General features: G+C 36.5%; 1 protein-coding gene across 1 annotated transcript; it reads right to left on the bottom strand.

Moving 5' to 3' along the window:
- Positions 1-5,996: 5,996 nt before the first annotated feature.
- On the bottom strand, positions 5,997-7,575 carry LOC149211625 (disease resistance protein Roq1-like). Its single transcript, XM_089388441.1, has 3 exons — positions 7,329-7,575; positions 7,038-7,173; positions 5,997-6,918 (listed from the first exon to the last, which is right to left on the bottom strand). Exons 1-3 carry the CDS (start codon positions 7,573-7,575, stop codon positions 5,997-5,999), a joined length of 1,305 nt encoding a protein of 434 aa, XP_089244567.1.
- Between the last annotated feature and the right edge of the window lie 4,787 nt (positions 7,576-12,362).

Genomic DNA, 12,362 nt, shown 5'->3' with positions numbered 1-12,362 from the left:
TCAAAGTGCAAGGCAGTTGCATTGCTACCTATTGCAATAACCAGACTATCCCACGAATCTGGTAGAGAACACAAAAAATTGATGCACTTACCTTCATCTGAAATTTTAATATCAACAGATAATAACTGACTTACCACTGTATTAAATGCATTCAGATGCTCTGTCACCGAGTCTCCATCTTTCATCCTCAGGTTATACAGTTTTTTCCGTAGAAACAGTTTATTCACCAGAGACTTAGATTGGTACAAAGTCCCTAACTTGTCCTACAAAGCCTTCATCATAGCTTCACCTGATACATTCAGCAATACTGAATCTGAGACAGACAATCATATTGTGTTCTTAGCCTTCCAATCCAACTTCTTCCATTCTTCATCAGACACTCTCGTTGGTTTAGTACCTTGATCTACCACGATCCAATGATCTTTTTCCACCAACAAATCCTCCATCTTGAGTTTCCACAACTCAAAACTTTGACCATTAAATTTTTCGATCTCTATCTTTCCACTGCTCGCCATCTTCTTTCATCACCAGAATCGATCCTGCAGATCTCCCACTGAACAGGGTCTACCACAGGCCCGATCGAAACCCCTCAGCAACAAAGGCGTCCCCTTGAAGCCAAAACAGCTCTGATACCAAATGTAGGTTTTAACCCCGTACAGAAATTACCTGCATACGAATTCTAAAACACATAAAATAAACAATGCGAGAGCATAACACATAAAACACATATACACAGAGATTTTCCCCTAGATCCCAAAACTGAGACTATCAGCTTGATTTTTCATTATGTTCCTTTCAATGTTACAATACATATTTATACATGCCGAAGCATCCAATACCATGGACTGAAAACCATCGTGTCCAAAACCATGGACCAAAAACCATCGCATCCAAAACCATGTGCAAAAATCATGCACAAAACCATAGGTAGGTCTACCCAACCTAACATAGGGTCCAAAACCAAAATTTTATGGGGCGCTGCCGCGGACCCCATAAAGTGGGGTTACCTGCACCCCTAAAAACCCCTTGTGGCTCCCCTCGCTATGCAATCGACGCAACGAATGGGGGGCTTCGCCCCCCTTCTAACCCCCCGGTTAACTACGTAGGCTAGTCGTGGAAAGAATATAACACAACCCAACAAACCTTGCCCTTATATCATTATCGAGCTATGTGAAATATCAGTAACTCTTTCTTTATATTTTCGTATTTCCATACTAGAGAAAAGAGAGTAGAGAAGCCTCACTTTCTAGCTAGGTTTCCCCCCTTATGGGTTTCCCATGATAAATCTTGTGTTTATTTGCTAATGGAGTGTGTGTTTTTATGTTTTGTATTTTTTTGCATTTCAACTATTGTATACATTTAGATAGAAAACCAATGATTAAAGAATCTAAGATCTAAAGGAAAATAATATTCGCAATAAAGATTTCAACATTTTATTAAATATGTTGTGACGAACTATTCCATTGGAATATCCATGACAATTTACATTTTGACACAGGGAGTGGAGGGTGTTAAGGATACACCTGGGAATGGGCTCTACTGAGTTACTCTTCAACACTGCTTGAAATCCAAACCAACTCCCTAAAATTTACCAATGTCAAATAATTTACATGTCAACCCATATTAAACTCAATCCATACTTTAGAAAGAAAATAAAATGGAACCTCCTTGTTATTGCGGATGAGTTTATCAGATACTCTAAACCACCTATCCATCTAGTTTCCTTAGCATGGATGAAATGCACACTAGTCCATGCAAAAATGCAGCATTGTTGAATCACGCAGTCGATTAATTCTAATGTCAATAAGGAATTGAATAATCATCTCTTCAGTTATATGCAAATATTTTACCTCTTTCTCATGTTATTTCTGTAGTATTTTCTCATCCTAAATTTATATTTAAATATATCAGATAATTGGTCATAAATATGAGCAACAGAAATAACAATTTTGTCAAGCAAAGTGGCCAAAAATGAGATGGATCTTTACTATTCTTAATCTCACTAAACATGTTCCTAAATTACTTTAAACATTGAAAAAACATAATGGAAAAAGGAGTTGCAATTGATTTTTTAATTTATATAAATAGAAAAACATGAGCGTGTTTTTAATGTCTATTTTATAGTGTAAATATAAGTCACATGGATTTAATGTGTCAAAGGGCAATTGATTACATAGAGCTTTGAAAAAATTTGATGCTATTTAAATAAGAATGAGTATGTCATTCTTAAAGTGTGGTGAGGATTTTGAACTTCACAAGAATTTATATAAATAGAAAAACGTGAGCGTGTTTTTAATGTCTATTTTATAGTGTAAATATAAGTCACATGGATTTAATGTGTCAAAAGGCAATTGATTACATGGAGCTTTGAAAAAATTTGAGGCTATTTAAATAAGAATGAGTATGTCATTTTTAAAGTGTGGTGAGGATTTTGAACTTCACAAAAATTTATATGTAGAAAAACGTGAGCGTGTTTTTAATGTCTATTTTATAGTGTAAATATAAGTCACATGTTTAATGTGTCAAAAGGCAATTGATTAAATGCAGCTTTGAAAAAAATTGAGGCTATTTAATGTCATTCTTAAAGTGTGGTGAGGATTTTGAACTTCACAAGAAGAGTGTAATACCTAGTGTAATTTCATTGTAATGAATTTGGGAATTAATTTTATACACTTGTTAATTTTTTTGAGTGTAACTTACAGTTTTAACTTTATTTCATGTTTAATTATAAGATTAGAAGATTTATCCATCCTCAAATTAAAATATTAAATATAACAAAAATTAATTATAAAAATTATAATAAAATATTTCCATTATATTTTTGGTAGCTTTGTTTTAAAGTTATAAAAACATGAAAAAGTCATGCGTGTGAGAGAGGGGTTTTAAAGTTATAAAAACATGAAAAAGTCATGCGTGTGAGAGAGGGGAGAAGAATAAATGGCGTAGAATTTTATATTCCAATTTTTTTTTCATAATTATTATCCTAAAAAAATGGAAAAAAACCATTTTAATTTTGTTGTGAAATTTTAAGATATAATAAAAAATCTAACCATTTAATTGTAAAATATTTTGTTTTTTCAAATAAAAAATTATAAAATTTTAAATGTTATAATTTATCAAATAATAAATTATAATAATTTGTCACTTTTCAATAAACATGTTTTGTAATTGTAAAGTTGAGGCTTCTGTGATCTATATCAAGTTTACAAAAGATTTTTTGGCCAAAATCACATGAAATATCATTTGCGGACGCGTTTCGAACCAACCAATGTGGTTCATGGTCAAGACAAGTTGTAATATTGTTAATTATCTAATCGTAAAACACATATAACTTTATAAAGAAAAATATCAAATTGATTCTAGTAGCCAAAAACTCTTATATTTAAAATTATTATTTATGATTTTTTTACATAATTATATTTAAATTAATATAATTATAATTTTTCAAAATAATAATTTAAATATAAATATTTTTTTTAATATTTAATTAAATTTATTAGTTAAATAAAACAATGGAAAAAGTAATTGCTCAGCACTATTAAAATAGTGATTATCAATACATTGATACAACTCAGTAAAAATAAAAAACACATAATAGTACCTCCAACACCCATGAAAATGTTGTGCAAGGAGCGAGACCCTCGGTTAATTAATTAATTAACCGTGTCACTCAAATACCGCCAACAACGTCGGCGCAGTTGCTCCTCTACTCCCGCATCCAACTGCAGTTTGGGACATCCTTGGAAATTAACATCCTCCAACGACGTAAAATGTTGGATGCCTTCCACCTCTTCGAAGTCGGAACACCCTCCCATGTATAGTGTTCCAAGCTTTTTCAGCTGCCCCAATCCCCTTATGTTCTTCAACTTCACACAGCATCTTGCATCCAACTCCGTCAGACATATACAGTGTTGGATGCCTTCCAGCTCCTCCAACTCCGAACAACTTGGAACTCTTAGGCATTCCAGCTTTGTCAACTGCCCCAATCCCCGAATGCGCCTCAACTTCACACATCCACCAAATCCTAGCCCTGTGAGTGTATTTGGGAATTTTCCAACCTCCACCACATTATTGCAGTCATGTATTTGAAGATTTCGGAGGTTGCAGCAAACCCCTTGAGCAAATGATACCTCTGATATCCCTGTCTCTGAAACACATAACACTTGGAGCCGCGGAAGTATCTGAAAATCATTCAAAGTCTCCCTTTTTCCTCTGACGACCTCCTCATTCAACGGCAGTTCGCGTATCAACGGACATTCAGATACGTTCAACTCAGTCAACTGAGTCAACCGTCCAATTGAAGTCGGCAAACGTTTCAATTTATCGCAGCCGTATATTACAAATCTATTCAAGTTACTCAAGTCACCTAGCAAACGCGGCAAACATTTCAATTTTTTGCAGCCCCCTATAGTCAATTCCTTCAAGTTCTTCAAGTCACATAGCGCATCTGGCAAAACTTTCAATTCCGGCCACCCCCATATAGTCAATACCTTCAATTTCTTCAAGTCATATAGTTGAAACGGCAGCTTGTCCAGCAAAGGGATTTCTCCTAATTTCAGAACTTCCATACAGCTGAGCTCTCCAATTGCACTGGGCAATTCTTTTAAATTTGTATCAAACAAAATGAACTGTTCAAGCGACCTCTGATGTGCCACTTGTGAAGGGAGTACTTTCATCTTTCTACATTCACTGAGATCTATGTACTTAAGCGTGCTTATATTTCCTAGTGTTTCTCTTTGCAAGCTTAATTCAAAGCAGCTCCGCAAATCAAGATGCTGGAGTTTAATTAATTTACCAAAGGAACCTGGCAGTCTCTCCAAAGTCGAGCAGTGAGACAGGTCGATGTGCTGGAGATTACTTAATTTACCAAAAGATTCTGGCAGCCTCTTCAAAGCTGAGCATCCAGACAGCTGAAGGTGGTGGAGGTTGGTTAAATTACCAAAAGATTCTGGCAGCCTCTTCAAAGCTGAGCATCCAGACAGCTGAAGGTGGTGGAGGTTGGTTAAATTACCAAAAGATTCTGGCAGGCTATCCAAAGCTGTGCAATAAGACAAATGGATGTGTTGGAGTTCGGTTAAATTACCAAAGCACTTCGGCAATGCCTTCATTCTTGAACGTTCCTCCAATCTCAACACCAGTGCTTTCAACGACCGCAGAAGACAGAATTCTTCTGGCAATTCTGTGATAGAGACACTATACTTTGGAGAAAGAATTACTATCCGTTCTAGGTGGTTTAGCTGCCCTATAGAGTTTGGAATGTGCGAGAGGGGAGCCAGAATCTCCAACTCCCGCAACTGTAAAGGTGGCTGCAAAATGTTCAGAAAAATATAAAAATATCATCTTTCTCATCAAAAGAAACCCTGAGAACATATACCATGCGCTACAATATCAATAGCTAGTAAATACAAACTTTAATTCAAAAAAATGTTAACTTTAATTCAAAAAATCCTAATTTACCTCCAATTCCTCTTTCCACAATGTTTTCAAAATCCACCCATGAATTTGCAGAACCCTTAAATTTTTCATAGGAATCGAGGAAGGTAGCAAAGAAGAATTACAGTTCTTCCAGCGCAGCCATTTGAGATTTGGAGAATACACCTTTGTCAAAATGTCTTCGAGGAGATCACCTCTGGCGTCAAGAAGTTGCAAACTACTCATACGAATACCGTCATCTACTTGAGTGTAATCGCCGAAGTCTATTCTAACTCCTCGCACGTCTGTCATCTGTCCATTCTGGAAACATGAAAGCTATTACCCATTCTTTTCACAAAATGGTGGAAGTATTTAGAAAACAGAAAACAATTGAAAATTCAGAGGATTGAATGGTTTAACACTTACCCATGATTTCCGCAACAAATCACCATTGTCCTCCTCTGTCCAACGCCACAGCCGACGCGGCAATCCTGAACCTTTGGCAAGTTCTCTTCCCATGTCTCTGACGTGATCGTGCATTCTTATCCTTTTTTCACGATCCACGTCTACTAGAGATCTGTCCACTATATTTTGAAACCACTCTCCCCCACTATCCTTATCACCCTATCCCTGTGTTCTCCTATGAAAAAAGTGGCGATATCCAAGAATATCTCTTTTTCCTCCTCTTCCAAAGCGTTATAACTGATTTGAAGAATTTGTTTGATTCCACTGGGTAGTGGTTTATTCAATTGTTCTTCCCAGACAGCTTTGTTTTTTCCTCTAAGACGTGCCCCAAATACCTTTAAAGACAAAGGCAAACCACCACAGGCTTCTACGAACTTATTTACCAAAAATTCAAATCCTTGGGGTGGATAGGACTGGTTGAAGGAATGGGAACAGAAAAGCTCAAGGGAATGTTCTTTACTAAGGCCGGTTAGGGTATATATGGACTCCTCTTCTACATTTGAGTTCCTGAGAACATCTCTGTTCCTAGATGTAATCAATATTAAGCTGTCAGGGTGAATTACACTCTGATGTGGCAAAAGTGCATCAACCTGATCCTCATCATCTACATCATCTATAATTACTAAGGCTTTAGCTGATGAGAGATGATTCCTGATCACCACTTTACCCTCAGCAACATCCTTAACCCTTTTTATTTTATCATCTGGTACATCCAATATCTCAAGAATTTCTTTCTGCAACGAAATTAAATCATTACCTTTCTTATCTTTAACATCAGATAAGAAACAGGATCTACTATAATCTGATCTTTTCCTATTGAATAATTCTGTCGCCAACGTGGTCTTTCCTATACCACCTAACCCCATGATCCCCAAGATCTGATGTTTTCCCCTCTGCTGTTGCCGCAACAAAAAAATTTCAAAATCTTCAGCCTTCTCATTTAGACCTGTTGGATATTTACCTACGTCCCGGGGTAAGGCTGGTTTTTTCACCCTTTCTAAAACCTCGACAAACACCTTCTCTAGTAGCTCCCCCTCATCGCTGATTATTAACAAAAACATAAATAAATGTAATGAGAAAAAGAAGCAGACTAATAGGCATATAACATGTAACATAAAAATAAAAGAATAGCCAGAGGGGATGGGATTTTGAGTTCTCACCCATTACACGCTTCCAGCTCAAAACCGCTTCTCTTTGCGACTTCACGAAGAGCATCTCTCCAATTTTGAATCTTGCTGGGACTGTGCCGCGGAGTCTGACCATCATAGTCAGTTTTCCTTGCGAGTTCGTCTAGCGCTTCAGCATAAGTTCTCTGTTTTTTCTTACTGAAAAAAAAGTTCTCTGTTTTTTGCCCCGGGTCCCCCGAAGCTCATCAGGCTTCACGTGGTAGAACACTGGAATTATAGGGGCCTTCGTGTCCAACATTTGCAGAAGTTCATCTAGGCACCAACTTGAATCGGCATATCCTTGAGAGAATATGGCCACATGAACCGAGGCCGATCGAATGGCGTGATCAATCTGAACACTGAAATCATCTCCCCGTCGCAATTCAGGCTGATCCAGGAAGACTCTCAGTCCATGTGAACGAAGCCTCCAGTAGAGATGGCTGCCAAAATTTTTCTTTGCGTCCGGACCACGATGATTGATAAACACATCGTGGTCGGAATTAGCAGCAGCGGAGCTGGAGGATTGAGCCATTGCCGACAGGTATGGAATTTGACGGGCAAATTGACCGTCACGGTGTTGTTTGCCCGTCAAATACAGCCAAATTCCCGTCAAATACAGCCAAAAGGTTTTCATAACCCTCAACATCCTTTGTTAAAATAAATTGAACAGGTTCTAGAGTTGTTTAAATCCTCAAATTTGACTGGTAATTCCGATTTGAAATTCCTACCCTGATTGCCGATTGGAAAATAGAAATGGAGGTGATCGGAGGGATGTTCGATGCTACCGAATCAGTTTGCAAGGAAGGATATTAGCAACGAGTCTCAAAGCGCAGAAATTCTGGAAAATTTGCAATGAAAATTTTGGTACGCAGAGAAATTTACAGACATTAAACCGCTGAGAGATCTATAATCCCACCGATCAATAGAATAAACCGAGCGCGTTTTCCATGGGTCGATAGAATAAATCGCGCGCTATTTCGACGCTCAAGTTTCTACGCGTTTTCCATGGGTCGATAGAATAAACCGGGCGCTCTTTTCCATGGGTCGATAGAATAAACGCGTTTTCAGTGATATCAAGATGATTCTTGGTTGTGTCTATGGGTGAGGTTCACAACTGGACACCTTCCAAGTAATTAAGAAAATGTACATCTGGTAGGCCCTTCACAGCTGGACGATTATAATGGCGAGGGCTAAAGAGCCTGTCATAGGGTATTAAATGTCTGTTCAGCTACAAGCTCGTTAACCATATTTAACACGCGCGTCCAGTGATTTTCCGAACACTCCGTCCCCACCTCGTGTTATATGCCTAACGAACTTACCACTGAGCGGATATTTAATGCCCTGGCAGGCTCGTTAGCCCTGGCCTTAATTTACGATGTCACACACGTAAAGAACGAGATGCTCCACCGCGTCGGTAAAAGCAGAAACCGACAAAAATGTGCGCACTTGAAAAAACGATGGAATTTGTGGGGCCCACCCACTAAACGTTTTTCTATCAACATAGTTTTCACTTTTTGGTATATATATATATATTTTTCCTTATTCTAGCCTTTCATTCGTCCAGTCACCCATAATGCTTTAGTTTTTTTTGTTGGGTTCTTTTAATTAATTTAGATGTTAAATGAGTAGTGAAAATTTATCATATAATAATTTAGTTGTCAAAAAAGTAGTGAAGACAGGTTATTGGTAAAAGTAGGCTGATTCATCATGGTTATTCAAGAAAAACAAAGGTTACTTAGAAGAACTTTAGCTGGTGGTCAGCATACTTTCACTCCGGCCATATGCCTCTAAATCTTGAATAGTTAACTTGTTTTCTTACCTCCTAAAAAACATAAACACTTTTAGAATATACTCCAAAACCATTCCTCCTTATACTATCATTTTCATTTTCACACCATAACTTTACACAATTGTAAAAAATAAAATATTTTATTATATACATAAATATTTTTAATTTAAATTATTTTATTTTTATTTTATATTTTAATAAACAAACATTTTATAAGTGTAAAAATTATTTAATTTTCAAATCTTTGAAATCTCAAATATATCAGGTAATATGTTTTTAATTATTTATATTTGAGTTAAAAAAAAATTAAAAGTTATTTTTTATTTGTGTAAGAAGTTGTTTACGGAGGTAATAAATTTGGTCAAAGAGCTAAAATTTGTTGGAATCTAGTTATTGTTTTTTTTTTAATGTGACGATAGGAATGATTGAATCTTGATCAAAAAATTTTGGGCTCTCAAAATCTTGAAGCTTGACATTGTAACCACGATTTTCAAAAAAATTAGGATTTTATAAAAATCATACTGAAATTTCCATTGTTTTCCAGGAAAATTTGCAGCTTATGTTTGTGCAAACTTCGAAGAGTAATTGTCTCTTTGGTATGGATATGTGTGATGATTAGAATTTTGAGTTGGTTTGCTCTAATCATGAGTAAAAGAGTCCCTCTTAACTTCCTCACTTCATTTAAAATTGACACAAGTTTTCAATAGCAAATGTTGGGCTACATACACTTGGGGAAATAATTAAAATTTTGGGATGGTGTGCTTTGAGACACAAGAAAAGGTTCTATCTTTACTCTTTAATTACCCATTGTGTTTAGTGTCATTAATTTAAAAAAATTATTTTGATAATAAGTTGGTCATGTTGTGGGATTATAACTCATCCTGTGATTTTTCCTTTTCGGAATGACCAATTTTCTCATCAAATGATTTTATTATTTTTGAGACTTAAAAACCACCAAACCCAAGTGTAACTACTATGCAAACTCATTAGTATTAAACTTGAAAAATGTTTGTATTATTTTTAATGTTAACTTATACTTACAACACCATCCACCCAGTATCACTCTTCATGGAAGTTGAGAATATAATAGATACTCAACCCAAATTAATGCTTGTTTGAATTTTGTAAGTAATTAGAACCACAACATATGTAGAAACTAGCTACCCTTGAATCCATACATTGTTTCTTTGGACTTCTCATCTGCCTTCATTATTTTCCCTACAAATATGATAATTTTTTATAGTTTCAAAAAAAATGTTCAAGATCCTTTACTTTAGGAATCATTGATCTCAATAAAATATTTCCAAAAGAAAATGTTCCTTTCAATCATGACACCAACGACTTCGAATCGACATACAACATAAAATTACTAATATTATATTGAAATGCCAAAATCATAAAAATATGTGTTACATGGATGTTATCTAGTTATTTGATTCTTTGACATGTCCACCTCTAAATGAGGAAGCCTTATTTTTATCTAGAACTATATCTCTCCCAACTTCACACTCATCTAAGTTACCAAATGAAGCCCCATAAAAAAAAAGTCAAAATATTTGAAATAATGAGAATTAATAAGAGAAATGGATTAATGTGGCTTGGATTTTACTAAAATTTTATAAGGATACAAATATGTTGAATCTTGAAAGATATTTGCATCATAAAAAAATACTCTCTTTTATTTTAGAATGATTCTTATTAATCAAATCTCACATAACGATTCTCAATGGGAAATGAAATTTAACCCTAATAATCTAATTTTGTAGTCATAAATCAATGTTGTGAGGATCACTGAGCACTAAGTGAAGTGAGAGTGTTTAAAGATATCATTGCTTGATCCCACTAGCTAGTAGGACAAATTAACATTATTTTTTCCAGACTCTAAATACGCTACATTGGAGGATAATATCATGGGAAAAACCATGGGTTTCCATATACCTAGAACTCGAAAACCATCGATAACTTGAACCAGTATAGTTTACCTAAACCACCCTAACAATTCCCCCCTTAAACTTGACTTAGGGAGATTGACCTGGCCCCATTCATCAACCATCTCACACATTAGATATCATATCACCCCTCACCCCAAGCTAAGATACTACTACACCTCCCACCCTGGAACCTTTCCAAGTGGTTCATTCCACAACTTGATGACTCCATGCACCACTGCGCTGCATGTATGCTTGAGCAAACTCCTAAGGCCTTACAACAATTCTTACTCGCATGCAACATGTATGTCTGAACATCAAATCTCACAACTTCCTAGGGAAATACACTTGCCTATATCAGGATTTCATAGTTTAGACCAAAACCCTTAGGGTGTTCATATGTCACATGATGGCTCCTTCACTCTATGCCACTCCATCTTCATTCTTTCTCATCCACGTGAACACTCCCTTGGCTTATATATCTTGCACGATCCATACCTTGACCTGAGATTTTCTCGCTTCTCTTAAAATTTATACACACTTTCTTCATTACATAGCTAACACGTTGCTTCAATTCACAACCTCCTATTCATTATTGTCGCAATTTTATAGTTAGCTACAACAACACTCCACTCCTCTCCCATTCTTGTCCAATTTTCCATTCATATCGATATCCAAATGCAAAATCTTAGTCGACTTTCGACATGAAGTTCCCTTGCCAACTACCTGGCACATCCGAGACATAGTCTGCTTGCTTTTCTCTTTAGCAAGTGCACCTTCTAACTTTGTTCCTCTCGAGTTCCGGCATTTTTAGAGTATCTTCGACATTTATATCGACTACGCATTCTCTTGAAACTTTCGCTTCTTTACAAAGACCTCCATTTTTAACTAGGTTGCTTGTTGGCATTATGATTCTGGTATGGCTCTATGATACAGATGTTGTACTTGATGGAAACACCCTCAAGTGGCAATGCTCTGATCAAGCTCTCAAAATGTGGGAAATTAAGAGGTACGCAGGAGAATAGTTCAAAAGGTACGTACCCGCAGGTACTCCGTGAAGGGACTGCGGCCACACACGCAGGTCACCCGTTCAGAAGGTGCGTACCCCCAGTTCACTTACTTCAAGGCAGAGAAGCGCGTTCACGTGGGGTTTATTATGTTTGGCCCGTGGTATTTAGCCCGCCGTTCCTAACTCTATGGTTTTGGCCCGTGGTATTGTTTTATATTATTATTATTATTGAGCCCCATGTTTTTGGGCCCCTTGTATTGGTTATCTATGGTATTGATCCATGATTTTAGGAAGAGCTTGCCTATATAAAGCGAAGGAGATCACTTGGCTAAGCATATTTTGCAAATTGAATATCTTAAGATCTGAAATATTGGGTTATTGTTTTAAAAGCTTGATCTATATAAAAGTGAAGTTGAAAGCGAATCTGTGAAGGGTGATCTCTCGAGCACATGAACAGATCTGAGCATCTGACTATCTATGGCACACTGGGGGACTGCCAATTCGGCCCTAATCAGAAGTACGCAGGTGATTAACGGTGCAAGTGCGTGGGTACGCAGAGCAGAAGAAGGAGAAGTGCGTGGGTACGCAGATCA

Source organism: Pinus tabuliformis, chromosome 1_1 (genome assembly GCF_031772625.1).
Source record: "Pinus tabuliformis cultivar Carrire ecotype Pingquan chromosome 1_1, CPIR1, whole genome shotgun sequence".
Taxonomy (NCBI): domain Eukaryota; kingdom Viridiplantae; phylum Streptophyta; class Pinopsida; order Pinales; family Pinaceae; genus Pinus; species Pinus tabuliformis.
Note: the sequence above shows the minus strand (reverse complement) of the source record. Positions and strands in the feature narration are given on the sequence as shown.

Excerpts from the sequence above, each read along its gene's own strand:
- LOC149211625 (XM_089388441.1), bottom strand. The coding sequence starts at position 7,575 with ATGGCTCAATCCTCCAGCTCCGCTGCTGCTAATTCCGACCACGATGTG. Across the intron at positions 7,174-7,328 it reads TCAAGGATATGCCGATTCAA|CGCTAGACGAACTCGCAAGG; the intron begins GTTGGTGCCTAG and ends CTTATGCTGAAG. Across the intron at positions 6,919-7,037 it reads GAGCTGGAAGCGTGTAATGG|CGATGAGGGGGAGCTACTAG; the intron begins GTGAGAACTCAA and ends GTTAATAATCAG.